Here is a 17644-nt window from a genome sequence, read left to right as displayed (position 1 = left end):
GATTTTAGAAACTAGAACATTTGGTCTATTCCTTCATTCCGGTGGTGTTTGGTTAGGTTGTTAACACTGCCTGATATTGTAAAGTGCCAGAAAAATTCTCCACATCAAACTTAGGTACTTGTTGGTGAATCCCATTTTGCACACTGTGGCACTGCCATGTTGGAACAGGAAAGAGCTCTCTCTAGAGTGCCACAACGGTGGATTTACAGCAAGTATTCACCAGAGACAATTGTCCCCGAGGAGACGGAAACACGGTCAAGTATATTCAGATAAAGACAAAAAAAGGTGCAAGCTCGAAGAGTGAGATCAAGATTACAACCTAGAAAAAAGCAGACTAGAGAGAGGAAATTAGCAGGGTGTGACCTGTTTTTTTCAGTCATCATCTGTGACTTTGTGCTAAAGTCACACACTTAAGTTTAATTAAAGCAATTCACTGTTTAGTAAACTGTATACTTTCTTATTTCATTTAGGATCTAACAGAAAGCTGTTCTGCCTTTGATTCACTCAAAGATACCTGTTAACACTAAATTCTTTGAATACACGCCTGCAACAATCTGTGTCAAAAGTATCAAAATATCACAGCGTTTGACCTCTCCGTTTCTTTGCAAGCATTTGCAACAGTTTTTGTGTATTCAGGAAAAGTAGTTCTTCACTTCGGTTTAAGCAGCTTTTTTTCCCACTCAAAGAATTTTTTTGTCATCTACACGACAACTATGATGTGCAAAGCAGAACAAAAACCAACTATGTTATATGAAGAAATGGTTTGACTTATAAAGAGGAGGCATATTAAACACTCATAGTGGTTTCTTTTATATGTAGGGAATGATTGTCTTAAAAGTGATGTTCCTTTCTCATATTACTTCATTTGAAGTAAAGCAGCAAATCTGTCCTCAAGCATATGGAAATGTCAGATATAAATTGGCAGGTTACAGTCAGGTCATTGTGACTGTTGCAGAGTCTACAGGTAAGGAAAGGTAAGATTTAATAGAAATATATGTCATGAGGGGGATCTCTTTTTATAATTAAACTAATGTTTTTAGAAGATATGGGAACTTGCTTACGTAACATTTAATTTCTTGTCATTAGACCAAAGACGCTGCTGGGAGATCAATGCTTGGAGTGGGTCAAAGGTTAAGGAAAACGAAAATTAGCTGTTGAAAAAGGCAGACAAATTCTTCCCAGAGGGGTCCAGAAATCCCACTGAGAGCCACCAAGATGCAGAAGTTTGCTGAGCTGGTGATGTGTTGATCAGTAGACAAACAGTGACCTCTGCTGCTCAAATTCAAGATGAAGCAAGATTTGAAAAAAAAATTTTTTGCAGCAGTCCATGTGATCCAGAACACCAGAACACATGCTCACATATTCAGAGATGCACATTTGCAGATTTTAAACTACAACTAGGCTATCTGCAATTCTTTCTGGGTTAAACACAGAAAAAAACAACTAAACAAAAGGATGGGGAACTCTAGATTTTAACTGACTATGTTAGTTAATGAAGAAACTGTCTTAAAAAACAAACATCAAAGAATAAAGATGAAAAAAATTCAATTTGAGAGGTAAAAGGAGAGACAGAGAAGCAATTATTATAGCATTTTAAAAATAAAATAAAGAACATCAGTGTGAGACAAACAAAGCCATTTTATAGGATCCTTTTTCTGTTTCACTTTTTCACCACTTCTTCCTGCTGCTTATTAATTTCTTAGAACAAAAAAGGCAACAACCAAGATTGATAATCATTGATAACCAAGCATGAGTATGGAAAAGTACTGCAGTAAATATATCTAACTTCTTGTAGTATTTTTAGCTTGTCATTTTACTTGCCACCTTACTAATGCTCCAAGATTCAGGCCCTTTGCTTCACTTTTGTTTTGCATATTAATTAATAGAACATTTGCAAACTTGTTTTGCACAGCAACGCAGGTGTTGGGTAGAAAAAGGGGTTTGCCAGTGAGGCTTTTTACAAAGTTCACCATACAGCTTCTTCCCTGACTATGACTCACTCACCCTTGTGTCACCCCCACTTCATATATCATACTTAACACTTCCTCTTTCCACAGCACACATGCAGCAAATACGTCTTGAACATGCTCAGTTTTTCTTATAGAGTGAGGGATGCCAAAGATTCAAAGGAGAATAATTGCTTCGCATTAACCAGAAAGCAGGAATTTGGACTTAGAAAGAGGTTGGGGCCATGTGGCACTTTTTTTTATATATATGCATATCTAAGTGTATATCCAGCAAGATTTCTGTGAGCCACACCTCCGATTTTTTGAAGGGGTATTTATTTTTGGATCTCCTACACTTCGTTTACAAGTTTACCATCACATTTCTACCGGTAGCAACAAGAAAATGTTTGTGGTGACTGAAGACAGAACAGAAACCACTCATCTCATCATCAGGTTAGTGGAGAAGGCTTAGGGTTTTGTCTTTCTGGTCAGTGTGGTTCAAATGAAGTTTCTTGATGAGTGTATCTTCTTTCTAAATCCATTTATTTTTAAGGTTTTGTGCGTGCCTTTGTGTGTGCAAAACATACAACCTTTTCTTGTTAAATCTGCCAGCTTGCATTCATTGACTACTAGCAATAAATAAACACATTAATGGTTAAAAGTGAACAGTTGTGACATTTTAACCAGTCGGCTTCTTTCAGTCTTTCACAAGATCCTGTAGTTGGTCTTTAGGTCTGAACCGTAGAGACGGACAGTTTTGTAAGAATAATGTTACTACTATTACATTCTGACATAAATTTTGAAATAATAAATATGTAACATAATAAATATAAATGCACATGTTCTTATGAAGGAGGCTAATTTTTATTTATTTATTTTTTTGTAAAATATGCTCTCTTCCTCTGTCTTCCAAATGTACAAAATAAGTTTGTGATAACTTTGATAACTTTTTTGCTCTTTGAGATTGAGTTTGTTCCCCATAACCTAAGTTTAATTATTGAACTTCTTCGTTTTCCTACACAAACTGAAAGTGTGTTGTTTCGCATCTTGTGTTTTTCAAAATCCCATTTCCTTAATCTTGTATTTCACAGCGTCGCATTTCACTTTCAAAAGAAATATTAAATTTACACACACACTCAAAAAAAGAGCACACTGAGTAAGCAAATTAGGTATTTTCCTTCTATATGAATATATAGAAGATGTATAAAAGTAAGCATGATCACATATTCAAATAAACTGTATTAGTTCAGAATTTAACATGCTGTACCATGTAATGCAAAATATTATTAACTAAAATGTTTTTGCATTGCATTTGTTCAAACTTCCACCTTGTTATTTGTAACTCAGCTTGTGTCACCTACACAATTTTTTTATTCTTTTTTTTTTTCCTTTCTATCGGACATTAGAGGAATAATTAACCAAATAGCAACAGCAAGATAACAAGTATGCAAACGGTGACTGAAAGGGTTTCTCCCCCTGTTTGTAAGGTGATATTTAATCTTCAGCTGTACTTTCTGTTTTTTTTTTATATCTTTTTTTGTTTGTTTGTTTTGTCCATATAAAGTAAATGACAGGAGGGGTCCTGATCTCAGTAGGAAGTGGTGGAATGTCTTCATCCTGGAAGCCACATGTTAAATTGAAATCACTAACGGTAAGTCCACGAAACTTTGATGACTAAATACAACAGGCTTTTATTACTTTGCTGAAGTTTACGGTTTTACAAACACTGAAATTCCAGTTAAGTGTTAGTTTGCTATTTTGTTTTTGAGTTCAAAAAGTACCTCCTATCTCCTCTTCCCGTTTTCCTCGACCTGAAAACTTCATGGAGCTCAAGGAAAGGTGGATAGGAGAAGTGGTGAGCACGAATTTCCACTATTCTCCTGAACAATGTGACGTCGGATGTCCGCCTTGTTAAAACTACAATATGCAGGATATGGACTACAGAGTGCGCATGTTAACTCGCCACAACGTGTTCTAACCCCGTTGTTTTATGAAGCGCATTTAAACGAGAGAAAGTTTGTGGAAAATATTATTTACTATAAAGAAAGGGGAATGTTTGGGGTCAGATTTACTAACGTCTGCAACAGCGCAGACCCTTCTTTTTACGTTAAAAGCTCCTAGATTTACTAAAGAGGGTCAAATGGCTAAAAGTTGTGAGCAGTGCAAAAAACAAAAAAAAAAACTATCTGTCCTAAAACTTTTCCGCCGAGTGTTTAGTGTTTATTGCCTCCCTCATAATACTGAGATTTTACTGAAACAGAGCAGAAATTATCTGAACTGAGCTTCTTTTTCCCAGCAGTGCGCACACGGCGAGCGACTTCTCTCTGCTGAATCTGTAACGAATACAAGTGAAATGTCTGAGAAAACGCAGCTATTGATGAAACCGTGTTAGTGTGTTAGATTAGTGCCTGAATGTTGCAATGTGCACATTTAAGAGAGAACTGGTTGCATCTTTGTAAATAAATTATAGCACAATGTTAGAACATCACCCTGCGACTGCAACATCACAATGATTTGCCCACCATAGCCCGTAAAATTAAATAGATTTTATTTTCTTATATTTACCTGCTGTGATCCAGTGTAACTATTTCCCTCCCTCGCGTTTTGGATTTCTGTGACTGCAGTAAAATTCCCTCCATCCAGCGCTGATCCCAGATGACCTGAAGTAAAAATTAATTTAGGATGATCCTAATCTTCAACGAACCTTACTGATTATACACAACTTGATCCGATTTATGTAAGTTCATTAGAGAGCTTATATAAATCTGTTCTTCATGCAAACAACTCAACAAGTAGCTTTTAAAGGAACGTTTGGAGGACTGGAACAGCTCTTATTATGGCCGCCACGCAGATACTTCTGGGTCACCTCTCATTTAGGAACCTTCCTGAAAAAAATGGACTATTTGCACTCACCCATAGGCTCTGTAACGATCCGTGTGGGAGTCCACTTCCATGGCAGGATCCAAAAAGGGATAAGGATCACAGATTTAGACCGGAACCAGATCCAACTCATCCCTTTAGGATCCATTTTGAATCCGTTCATAGTGGCTTATTTTTTCTGGACACAAGCTGTATTCCCTTTTTCAAAATGGCTCATCCTTCCAAAATTATACTGAAATATCTCAAATATGGATGGCCAAAGCTTATACATTTCTTATAATACATTTGCCTTTACTAATAAAACTTTATAGTCATCGCATGGCTGTAAGCAAACCATCATATATCAGTGAAGGATAATATTAGAGCAGATTATAAATGTTTATATTAGGAACATTAAAGCAGAGTTTTTCTGTAAATCTCATTAAGCTTTTTTACCCAGTAATGACAGAAATAATAAAATCCTCTATTTAAAATAAATACTGAATAATTACAAAATGCTCAAACTATTGCAAAAAACACTTTTTATTCAATAAAAAAACTGACTTGAATTAATATTCATCAGATGAGGATATAATTTTAAAAACCACATATAGTTTAAATTAAATACTTAGCTACCTCTAATACAATTTAGAAGACTATTTCCTGCTGTATTTTCTCTGTTCGGTACTAACTTATGCTTTGCCATATTTTGTGTTGGAAACATTCTGTGTAAACACAATTAAACAAGGACAGTCTTTCAAAAAAAAATGATGTGAATGAAGTGGAATTTTATGAACAGAGAGGTTACAAGAAGACCCACTATGACAATTTTTTTTTAACCTGTGACCTTGCGTAGTACATAAATAAAAACAGACTTAAGTATAAGAGGTCCCCTTTAACTGGGCTGGTTATTGATACAATTACTGGGAATTCACAGGATTGTAGTTTGACAAAACTGTGCAGTATAAGCACTGATCTTACATCTGAATGGAATTTTCACTTCTGCTATACTGTTTCTTTTTATATCTGCTCACAGCAAACAGTGAAACCACAAAAAAACAAAAAAAAAAAAAACAAAAACTAATGAGTTAATTTTTTTCTTATGGCAGGAGTGTCTCATGAAACAGATTGTGTGCAGTTCAATGAAGAGGCTTCTCATCCTCCCTTTTCTCTGTGTTTTACCACTGGGTCTCCTCAATGGATGGCTGAGTAGATCTCTGAAACCTTTAAATCCTGACAGCAAAAGTGAAAATCTGACCGTCCTGCTGTGGTACTGGCCCTTCAGCAGGCCATCAAACCTGAGTGGTGATGTCTGCTGGAATCTCTACCGTATCCCTCACTGTACACTGGTGGACCAGCACTCCTACTTCCCCACAGCTGATGTAGTGGTGTTCCACCACAGAGAGCTGGAAATGAGCATCCACACGCTGCCCACTCACCTCCCACGGCCACAGGGCCAGAAGTGGGCATGGATGTCCCTGGAGTCCCCTGCTCACAGTGGAAACTTGCATCAGTACGCAAATATATTCAACATGACCATAACCTACAGGAGGGATGCTGATGTCAATATACCCTATGGTAAGCTGCTATGGAGGGAGGGCGAAGAGCATTTGGATGAAGACCATTCTTTAAACAAGAGCTCTCTGGTTTGTTGGGTGGTCAGCAACTACAGGAGCAACCACAAAAGAAGCCAAGTGTACAGGAACCTCAGTGCTTCAGTTCCTGTGACGGTTTACGGGCACTGGACGAAGAACCGTCTTCCCTCTTCAGAACTTTTACCTACAATATCTCGCTGCTACTTTTATTTGGCTTTGGAGAATTCACTTGCTAAAGATTACATCACAGAGAAGCTGTGGAGGAATGCTTACAAAGGCAGAGCTGTGCCCATTGTCCTGGGACCACCTTTACGTGATTACAAAGCTGTGGCACCACCAAATTCTTTCATCCATGTTGATGAATTTGGATCAATGAATGAATTGGGAAAGTATCTACAACAGCTTGCAGATGATAAGAAACGCTACAATGAATATTTTACCTGGAAAAAACGCTGGAGAGTGAAACTGTACACAGACTGGAGGGAAAGACTGTGTAATATCTGCTTAAAGCACAAAAGTTTACCAAAGCACAAAGTTTACTCAGACCTGCAGGCATGGGTCAGTGCTAGCAGTTGAGCTTAAATGTTTGTAGTTGCTAGTTTTTGATGACAGGTTTTCAATTTTGCTTTTTTTTTTGGGCACATTTGACATAATTCTCAACTTACAAACTGTACTGCAGCTGCTATATAAGAATGATGACCAAGTGATCTCCTAACACATAGGTCCCTAGCACTTTATCCCAACACCTTCAGCCAGTTTCCCAGTCATGGATTAAGCATGGTCCTAGACTAAAAGGAAAAAGTCAATGAAAACCACAATAGGAAAACATCTTTAGTCCAGGATTAGACATAATCCCTGTACGGGAAACTGGGCCCTGAAGTTTAAAGAACTATTTAGCATTTGGGAAATAAGAAAAGGAAAAGGATGTAGTGGAGAACTGGGCATGGTGTAACCTGCCTCGTGACAGAATCAGACTCTAGCCCACCTAGCCCAAAATCTCAAAGCACATCATGGAAATGTCTTTATATGCACAGCAATGTAACTGCTACATATTAAAAACTCTATGTCTAAGTTAACTGCTGCCACTTTATCATAATGTCTTGAGGTTAAAATAACTATTTAGCATTTGGAGAAATAGGAAAAGGTTGTTTAATTTAATTGAAATGTAAATGCAAAGATTTATACCACTCTTCTATTTGCAGGTCAGTTATTATAAAGAAGCTGCTGTGGGTACAGTGAGTTAATTCGCTGGTCCAGCTTAGAATTCCAGAGACAAATTTTCTTACCTTTAGACAGTCAGGCTAATGATAGCATTATTTTCCATAAAGTGATCATTAATTGGACATGATAGTTTGGGCTTTGTGATGGTTGTCTGCAACGACACAACTGAAAGTCTGTTACCTGCCTCCAGTTCTTCCTTGGTTTGAGCAAAAGAGGACAGGGAGGGTGGAGTTGGTTTAACTGCAGAGGCCAATCAAGTGGACTTAACCATCTGTTGTAACCCCATGGGGAGGAATGGGTTCTTTTTTTGTGTGTGTTTCTCAAATATAGTTAAACTCTGGTTCCCCCTGTGGCATTTAAAACGGTTTATTCCATTACTACATAGGTTGAGCTTTCTCTCATTTGGGAAGGTCAGTTGAGTTCGGTTAAATATGATTTTTGTAAATTTTGTTTTGACCTCTTATGGGCCCATTGATTTTTAAAAATTGTTTTCATATTATGTCTTTTTTTTGGGGTGGGGTGTAATAAAGTCCACAATTTGAAATTACACCTGTGCCTGTTTTTTTTGCCAGTTTGGTCGCTCATACGCTTTCACAACATAGCTGAAGAATGAAAATCATAAGTAATTGTGCCTTGTCCTTGCTTCATTTTAACTTCTTACTTGCAATTATCAAGGCATCTAAAAAGCCATTTAAAATGAACTGTTCACAACAGGTCATCTTTTACGAAATAGAGAAAGCCACCAGTTCAACATTATACTGATAAGGTAGTTATAGTAAACTATGATAAGGCAAAGTCTCATTAATGGAAACAATGATAACACTGCTTCCTCAAACATACTCTGCCTATATGGACATTTCCAGTTATGGTAATGACCAAGCTTCAACATTATCAACATAACATTAACTTCCCGTCAAGGGTTTAAGTTCAGCTGCAAACTATTTACTCTGTAGTGAAGGTTCATCAAAAAGGAAACGCATTCATTTCTTTTGACAGGATTTATTGGGGGGGGAGATAACAGGCAAGTCAATAGATTGCATAGACAAATGATTACAAACTTTTTTTTTTAAGTGAAAAATGTCACTGTTCCAGATTTAATATATTAAACAATTTAGTTTTGCTTAAAAAAAAAAACAAAACAAAACAAAAAAACTAACAGCTAAGGACTAAAAGTCGTGATTGCACTCTCAGTAAATGACTCAAGTCAGTAAGTTGAGCTTGTAATCAATACTGAGATAACCTGGGCCAAAAATAAATTATGGTAGTACAGACTGTTCCATTGTTTGACAACTTTAAGCCGATTCTGCTAATAATTTTATTGTCACCTAGGGACTTCCTGATGTATCTTGAAGTTGGAATGACATTTAACATTGTTTTCAGGGTTTTTTTTTTTTTAAATTAAAAAAAAAAAAAAAAAAAAAAAAAAAAAAAAAAAAAAAAAAGAAAAGAAAAGAAAAAAAAAAAAACCAAAGTAACTTCAAACAGGATGAGACCGCACTTATAGTCAACATGTAACCTTAGCAATTAAAGCATAAAAGAAAAAGGGAATCCTACAAGAGTTTCTATAAGTTGGAAACAGCAGTTGATATAGTTCTGCTAATTATCTGAGTAAATGTGTAGAATGAGAACGAGTAAAAAGGGTAACAATGAATTTGCCACGTTCCTTAAAAATATTACATTAAAACCCACTCAAGGGCTTTTGGAGGTTCTCTTTTTGGTGAGCGTTTATGACCACAAGGGAAAAATGCAAGTTTGGTATACAAATAAAATTCAGTGGCTAAAACTACCATTTAAAAGATAAGAATAACATTTGGACAATTGAATCTTATAAGAGCACTTTCTGTTGCAGTGATAGTTTAGACAAATACTACAGATGCGCTCTTCAGACATGACACAGAAGTACTGCACAAGCATTGGCTAAACTGTCAAAATTGAATACTGTTTAAGGAGGTGTCCCTCACGGTATCATTCCCTTGCTTTTCCCTTGTTGGCACAATCAGCAACAATAACATCCCCTTTGGTATCTGAAGTCAAAGCACTTCAGGGCTACAGAAGGAAACCACTTTGATCTCACCCTTTTCAAATTGCACAAATCACAGATATGATCAGATGGTTTGCATTTGTAGTACTTCCTTTCCAGTGTGAGTTGGGGGTTGAGCAGAAGTTTGGGAAGGCAATCTGTGGTTCTGGTTGGCCCGCTTTATCTAGTCGGGTGCCCAACCACTCCAGGATGCAGGGGTTGCTTCATCACATCAGGCCTGGAAAGCTGAGGCATGTAGAGTGTGGGAGGATGGCCTCCAGGGAAACTGGGGGCTGGGTAGGCCTGAGGAGGAATGGGAGGAGAACCCTGTTCGTAGAGCTGGCTTTCTAATTCCTCATCCAGCGGCAAGGCCAAGCGCTTCCCCTTCTGTCTGCGATTGCAGAACCACACACGTACCACCTGAAAAAGGGGAAAAAAAAAAAAAAAAAGTTACTCAAAAATGTGACCAACAAGAGACACTCGATGAGAAAATAATTGTGTGCTTACATCTCTCTCCAGGCCCAGGTCATTTGAAATGTGTTTTATGGCTTGGGTGTTCGGCTTGGGACACTTGATAAAGTAGGACTCAAGAGCAGCACGCACTGCCCCCTCCAGGCTGGTCCTCCGCTTTCTTTTTCTGGTATCGACAAAAACTCGTTCCATCTTGTACATCTAAGGAAGCAGAAACACATTCGCAAAAGGTTTAGGAATGCCATTACAGTAAACTGAGGTCAGGATTGTGCTCTCTGAGTAGCATAAACTGAGCTGCCAAGTAATCACTACACAACATATTTGTGCTCAGTTTGGAGTGGTAGGTAGGCCTGAAAGTCCAAGCAGTAACAAGTTTGGCAATCTGTGTTCTCAAACTAGTTGTCTGAAACTTACATCTTGAGGATTTTCTGCATTCTCTGCCTCATCCAGCCATTTCTGCAGAAGGGGCTTCAGCTTGCACATGTTCTTGAAGCTCAACTGCAGAGCCTCGAAACGACAAATAGTCGTTTGGCTGAACATTTTTCCTTCCACATGGGACAAACGCAAAAATAAAGATGGATAAAGAAGAGAGAAAAAGAAAGAACTGGGTGAATTCATTAAGTCCAATGTTCTAATCTTAAGATAACAGAAAGACACTTCATGAACTAGTATTCAGGATCTTGCCATTTTAATCGATTGTCTAATTTGACTCAAACTACCAACATTTACTAACTCTGGCCTAAGGTTTCAACAAAAAGGGACTCAAGTTACCATAAAGGCTTCCCAGAGAAAGGCCAACATCTGACTGGGTAAAACCCAGGGTGATGCGTTTGTGTTTGAGCTCCCTGGCGAATTGCTCCAGCTCTTCAGTGGAAAGGGTCTCCTGTAAGAGTTTAAGAATAAATCTCAAAAAAACAACTTAGTCTGAAATCTTGCGGATTTTTTTTCCCCCGACAAGACCCTGACAAATATGCCCATTGCCATCAAAATCACCATGCTTTATCAAAAAGACTTACCTCAGGGTCCTTGCACTCTCGCACGGAAGACCCACCATTTCGTCTGGAGGAGGTCGATTTCTGCGGCTGGGCCTCAGGGACAGTCTGGGGTGTGTTCGCGCTGAAACATGCGTTCCCTGGAAGTGCGTTGCTCGGGGGTGAAGGAGACAGCGATGGGGAAGAAGCCGAGGTTGTTGAGGAAGCTTGGCCACTGCTGCCAGGTGATGAGAAGGACCAGAAGGATGGGTTCCAGGTCCCAGTCCTAGCGTAGAATAATCCATGGGGCATCTCGTTGGAGGCTTGAGGGGTCAGGTACTGCTGAACTTTTGCCTCGGCTGAGTAGTCCTCGGGGGTGCTCTTCTCCAGCTTTATTTCTGGTAGTTTGATTTGCTCTCCCGCCTCGGCTTCAATGGTACTAAGGTTTATAGGCTGGAGTGCTGTGGATACGCCAGAAAGTTGGCCGGTGTAGTCTGCAAAGGGATACCAGTGTTTGGGTTGCCCAAAATCTCCAGGCTGTAGCTCAGAGGCCCTGTAGTCGGTGGAGACGGGTGGAAACGGAAAAAAAGTCTGCGCGGATGTCGACGCGATACCACTGTAACAGCTTTTGTTGTAAAGGCGGCTCGGATCTGGCAAGACACCGTGGGGCACCTGGAAGGAGGTACTGCTACCAAAACCCTCCTGACCCAAAAGCTGCGCGCAAGGGTTGGAGCGGCTGAAGTCATAAGGCCGGCTTTGGTACTCGGGACTCTGCGAGCTTTCAGACATTTTCCAAAAAGTCGAGAAAGCCTAGCTTAAGAACAAGCGGGCTTCCAAAAATTGGAGCAAGGGTTTTTTGTTTTTTTTTTTTGTTTTGTTTTAAAATTGCTTATCCGTTTCAGGATCCAGAAGAGAAAAATAAACTCGCACCAAAGAAAAGTTACGCAAAGCTGAAGGCCTAAGCTGCGTTGTGATGCAGCATAACCACTAATATGTGAACGGCCTAGTCCCCCAAAGGTTTGTCCTCGCCACCGTTAATCTACCTTCAAGTATAAAATGCGTCTCCGCTCCCAAGATTTCGCTTATCTGCGCCGCGGGTGTCAGTATCGTCTTTCAGCCAATCATCGCTCATTGGCCGGCTAGTTGATTGCGCACAGCTGAAGGTGCATTTGTAAATGACCTTGACTCCTCCCAAAGAAGTGGGCGTGTTTTTCACCTAAACCTATAAGTTATTTTTGGCATAGTATTGATACTTCATGTATGTAAAGTCAATATATTTTAAAGTTAGGCTATTACTTACATTTAAGAAAATAAGAATTTAGTTAGAAGACCGTAAAACCACTGCTCAAAAAAGCGCTGGTCACTGGTCCTGTAAAAACCAAAACAAACACTTTAGCATCTTAATTTGCTCACTTCATACATGAATTATAATGCAGCGATTCTTTAAATTATTCTCCATTAAGGAGATGGCTTTGATATTAAAATGTCTGTCACAGAAGCTTCAGTCGGGCCTGAAACCATCCATTTAAACAAATAACAATGTCATCCAGAGTAACTGATGAAGCAAATTAACCTAATCAACCAGGCCAAACGTAATTTTAAACAAACAGAGGTCAGCTTACCTCATCTCTTTAAGAACGCTGTGATAAACTGCTCATAAATTAGGCAACACGTACATAATGGAAAGAAAAATGGTTTATGGCTACTTGAAATAAAAATTTCCCTCCCACTGCAGATAAAGACATGTTCTACTCTGCTGTGGAAAGCTTCTTGAAGTAGTGAGAAAATATTCATGCCCATGGCACCTTTTTACAAAGTGTATGTTTTCACTCGTTTTTATTTTCTCATTGTTTTAAAGCAACTGACTATAACCCAAAACTAAGTCTACTGGAGCTGTTAGATATTTGTATTTGTAGTGGGGGTACCAAAGTAAAGCAGACAGCTTTTTAATTTAATTTACTTTAAAACAAGTAGGTCCAAAGATTTGAGTCTGCTTCTGGGCCACAGTGAGCTAGAAGGTTAAAGGAAAAGGTTACAGTTACGGCTACTTTTTATGTTGGGGTTCTTATCAGATTCCGAATGGAAAAAAACAAGCTTAACCATAAACCCATCCACAGCACTCAAGTGAACTTCTCCCATTCACCCCCATCAATGGCTATTCAAAAGCCCAGTGCAGATGCGCTCCCCCAGCGCGAATGGTTGGCCGCAGATTGCAGCAGGAAGACGCACTGCGGGAAGGGAGTGGGGGGTGCAATTGTATGTCGAGGCCTTGGGGGCACCCCGGGGATTTCAGATCCCAGGTTGCGATGGTCGGCCATTAGCTCCTTTTCACATTGAAACAAAAAGTCCTCAAGCCTTTGATTCGGCCCCACCCCCACCACCCCCACTACTCCTACTATCCCTCTATCATCTGAGACACTATCCTGAAGTTTCGATGGAAGTTTCTTTCTGGTCTGCAGTTCCTTCTGCAGGCATTAACTCTGATACGACCTAAAGAGCCAAAACTGGCCGAGGTGTCTGCAGGCTATATAATCAAGTTCTGCTGGAATGCAATTTGCATATGTAGATGCATGTATAACATTCTTTCCCATTGTGGTTTCTTATATTCTTATATATTCATTGCTTGATAACTTTTTTTTTTTTTTGCAGGTAGCGCTCTTATGCTCTTATTTTCGAGGGCAGTCTTAGAGGAATACCTGTATTCTCACATTAAATTGTTGAATAGTAAAATACAGGAACATATTATATTTATACCTTAAGTTCATATCACGACCTTTTTGGTGGTCCATATGGTCTAGTTTAAGAAGTTCTTGCAAACAGAACGTTTTCTTCTGAAATCAGCTTCTTCTGAAATCAGCATAACCGACAGATGACCACTTAAAATCTTTGGGGGGACTGCAAGAGCCAAGTCAGTGGTGTAAAATACATCAAATACCAGTTATACAAGTATTGTTCTGGGTACATGGACTTGAGAGAATAATTGTCATGCAAAAAGACAAACACAGCAAGAGAGATAGGCTGGGCTAGAGGGAGAAAGGGATAACAGAGCACAGAGCTCTCAGGGTGTCCAAAGAAAAGGAGTGTTGGTGGTGTTTTGGGGGTAGAGGGGGGGTGTTAGTGTTGAATGGCTCAGTACAGTGAGGAGGAGATGTGTGAGAGGAGCATCCAAGGATTTAGCTGAACCCCCACCCCCCCACCCCCAAATGTCTCAGATCTTGTCTTTAGTTCTCCTCAAGAGGTCTCTTCAAGACTCATCAGAGCCCTTCAGCACAATCAGAGGAGGGGAGAAAGTAACAGATAAAAAAAAAAGCCTGCTGATAGGGTGGTAGTGTGAATGTTGCACAGCTCAAGTGATCACATATAGGAAAACACCCAGATTTCAGCAACATGACCCAAATACACATAAGAGTATCAGGATTTAGTTGTGCAAGTGTACTTGTTTTTTGTACTTGTTCCTCATTTATCTAGATACATGTTAGATAAAGAGGGGGCTGTGTCATTTTCAGTTAGTGGTAAATATGCACTTCTGGAAGATCTTTGTGGTAGAATTTGATGTCTTCTTTGTGTAATTCTTGCAAGTTAGAAAGAACTCTGTGAATAATGACACTGTTCTTGTGCCCAACCTCCCCACAAAGCACAACCAATTAGAAATGTGATTGTTTAATTCAATTTTTTCAATAATAAAAATATAATGAGTGAAATTAAAATCTTATAATAAATCTCAGATACTGCATTCAGATTGCTACTGACTTAATTAGTAGGAATCCAAAATCCACCCTTCCTGTTGAGCAACAGTATCATCTCTCACAAACAAGTCTGATGGCTTTTTGATTTTCTCCCCAACAGCCCTGCCTTTAACACCCGTGTTCACACACCTCCACCCACTCAGGTTTTCATCCTAGAGCTGATGGCTGCCTTCCTCTTGCTATCCACCAGCAAGCACAAAGAGCTTTTAGTGGCATTTGCATACATCTCAATAGGGGCAGAAGACTGACAGCAACCCCTCCCCACACACACGGAAATTCAGCCACAAACACAAAAACCACAAACAGATCCTTTTTCTTTCTCTCTCTCTCTCTCTCTCTCTCACACACACACACACACACACACAAACACTTTATTAGTGTAGTCAAGGTAAAACAAGGTCAAACAGGATCACCCAGGGCTGAGGCAGAGAGGCAGCACCAAATGTGTCATGCTGCCAGGTTAAATGGGAATATTTCTGTGAGTGCTTAAAATGAAATCCCATTCTATTCAGCTCTTTAATTTACAGTTAATTAATTTAATTAGGACAAAATCATGCCCTGTATTCAAAATTAGTTTATCAGCTTTTTTTTTTTTTTAGTAATATTAAATTGACTCTGTGTTTTAGTTGTGGATTTTTAATTTTTTTTAACAGAAGCTCTGCTGTAGCAGCTGGGAATGTTTAGATATCTTGTTGCATTTCGTGATAAAAATTTAATCAGAATGTAAAATAAAGGTTTGGTGGATTTTGGTGTTTGGTTGCACATATGTGGTTTTTATTTCATCTTTGTACTGAGTGTCCTGGAAGACAGCAACATCCATGTTTATGTACTGTAAGAGCACATTCAAAATGCCCACGTTTTCTGATGTGCTATCAATGAAAAAAAAAAAAGAATTTTTGTATTTTCTATCATTTGTTTTGTTTTTTCAGATGAAGTCAGAGATATGTGACTGTTTTTCAGAAGGAAAAAAAAAAAAAGCTCCTTAGCCTAATCCTAAGAAATGTGTTGGACAGGCTGGACACCAACAAAGGAAGAAGACCCACTTTTAATGTGCATATGAACTAATTTTCTTTAAAACTGTAAAATAATGCATTGGCTTTGGTAGATTGTGTGTTCTCCCATGAAGGTTTCACTTAAAAAGTATCTCTAGTGTGTATCAGGTGAGGGACCACTGTTCTTCACCTTTTTCTCAATTTTCATGTAATTTATATACCAATACCTAAAAGAGGCACTACATGTGTAAATAAATAATTGCAACACTGTGCAAAATCCTTGAACCACATCTCAATTCTTTATATTTTGCTAGGGAAATGGTCCCCAACACCACTGGTTGAATGCAGCCTCAAACCATGTTAAGAGCCTCCACTGTGTTTTACAGATGGCTACAGACACTCACTGTTGTGCCTCTCTCCTGACCTTCTCCATTCATGTTGATATTGTGACCATTTCTGATGAGGCTTTGGCAAACAGTAGATAGCTCAGCTGAACAGCCAGATGTATTTCTCAGGTCCCGTGTCAGGTCTTTGCTGGTTTATTCCGTTTCTTGAGGACATGACTTTCAGATACTGCTCATCTGCTGTTTTAGGCCTGCCACTTCTTTTATTGGGGATAATTTATCTGGACTTAGGAGCAGGACCACACCTCATACATGCCCCTTTTGTTTCTATGACTAATACATGTCTTCCTGCACTACAGGCTGTTTCTTCTCATTTTCATGCCCCACCTCCACTCCCTTTTCTCAGTTCTCACAGCTCTCATTTGTACCCAGGAATCTGACCAGCCCAGGAGCAGTCACAAGTCCTCACTGAGGCCCTCCTCAAACCGCAGTCTCAAGCTTAGATCTAAGCTTATTCCATCTGCTTTTCACATTCAAGAAAAACTGTCAATCTAATTGAGGATGTTGTCCGTGCTAGTTAATCCTCCATTTATCCAGTTTATCTTTGATTGATAGCTCTCTGAATAACCTTGTTGGGGCTAAAATAGTTTTATGTTTGTCAAATTGTGTTATCACTGCCATTTTTTGTAAATTCAACTAAAGAACTAGTGACAAATTATATGCTTTTGTAACAGGCTGCTAGTAACAAAGTGTCTAAAGATACCATCTAAAATTGGTTCTGCTAAGTTGTCTGCAATGTGTAGACAGAACACTGGTTCATGCTTGAATTATTCACAGGTCAGTGATGAGCTTAATAGACACATCATTCCTCTGAAAATGGTCTTGTAAAGGGACTCAACTGAAAATGAGTGACAAAGCAGTCAGTCTCTAAAGAAAACCTTCAGAAAGTCTGAAGAACTATTACTCAAGACCAGTTCAGAAAATTACAAGAAAGTCTGGCTCCTTGGAAGCAAAATACTGAGGGGTGGCCAAGACTTCTGCACAATACCATATTACTAAATGCAAGTTGAATACAATGATACCCACAAAAATAACAGGTTAAACAACATGTATTATGCATGTGGTAAAAAGTTTTAATTCCAATAGTTAGTCTGCATGTACAAATATCTATAAAAAGTGAACACTATCACTCTTTGTATGTACAATTTGCAGCATGAGGTTAACTTGGGACTGCTAAGAGGCAAGAGGAACACCACAAGACAGAGATATTTACCACCTACACATCTATCAGTATAGCCTGTCTCCAAAATTTCATTCTAGTGCTCGGAAGTCACTTTTGCTGTACATTTGTCCTGCAGCAACAGGATGCATACATACAGGAGGCAGAAAATTCATTGCAGCATTGCCATGTTTCAAACACTAAACAATCAAACCATGCAAAATACATCACTGAGCACTTTGTTTTCATTTCTATTCAAT

At 38.9% G+C, this 17644-nt stretch overlaps 2 protein-coding genes across 2 annotated transcripts; one reads left to right on the top strand and one right to left on the bottom strand.

Annotated features, from left to right (window-relative positions):
* Positions 1–2338: 2338 nt before the first annotated feature.
* On the top strand, positions 2339–8086 carry fut7 (fucosyltransferase 7 (alpha (1,3) fucosyltransferase)). The gene is made up of 3 exons (XM_030743125.1): positions 2339–2399; positions 3511–3597; positions 5915–8086. The coding sequence occupies exons 2-3, from the start codon at positions 3514–3516 to the stop codon at positions 6974–6976; spliced, it is 1146 nt and encodes a 381-aa protein (XP_030598985.1). The 5' UTR covers positions 2339–2399; positions 3511–3513; the 3' UTR covers positions 6977–8086.
* Positions 8087–9168: 1082 nt separating this feature from the next.
* Positions 9169–12121, bottom strand: pou5f3 (POU domain, class 5, transcription factor 3). Its single transcript, XM_030742454.1, has 5 exons — positions 11129–12121; positions 10884–10995; positions 10527–10660; positions 10149–10313; positions 9169–10061 (listed from the first exon to the last, which is right to left on the bottom strand). The coding sequence occupies exons 1-5, from the start codon at positions 11870–11872 to the stop codon at positions 9822–9824; spliced, it is 1395 nt and encodes a 464-aa protein (XP_030598314.1). The 5' UTR covers positions 11873–12121; the 3' UTR covers positions 9169–9821.
* Positions 12122–17644: the final 5523 nt, after the last annotated feature.

This window comes from Archocentrus centrarchus, chromosome 12 (genome assembly GCF_007364275.1).
Source record: "Archocentrus centrarchus isolate MPI-CPG fArcCen1 chromosome 12, fArcCen1, whole genome shotgun sequence".
Classification (NCBI taxonomy): domain Eukaryota; kingdom Metazoa; phylum Chordata; class Actinopteri; order Cichliformes; family Cichlidae; genus Archocentrus; species Archocentrus centrarchus.
This window is presented reverse-complemented; position numbering and strand designations above follow the sequence as displayed.

Coding starts and splice junctions, on each gene's coding strand:
- pou5f3 (XM_030742454.1), bottom strand. CDS start 11,872: ATGTCTGAAAGCTCGCAGAGTCCCGAGTACCAAAGCCGGCCTTATGAC. Junction 10,996..11,128: donor GAGAGTGCAAGGACCCTGAG/GTAAGTCTTTTT, acceptor AAACTCTTACAG/GAGACCCTTTCCACTGAAGA. Junction 10,661..10,883: donor TTCTCTGGGAAGCCTTTATG/GTAACTTGAGTC, acceptor TGTCCCATGTGG/AAGGAAAAATGTTCAGCCAA.
- fut7 (XM_030743125.1), top strand. CDS start 3,514: ATGACAGGAGGGGTCCTGATCTCAGTAGGAAGTGGTGGAATGTCTTCA. Junction 3,598..5,914: donor TTAAATTGAAATCACTAACG/GTAAGTCCACGA, acceptor TTCTTATGGCAG/GAGTGTCTCATGAAACAGAT.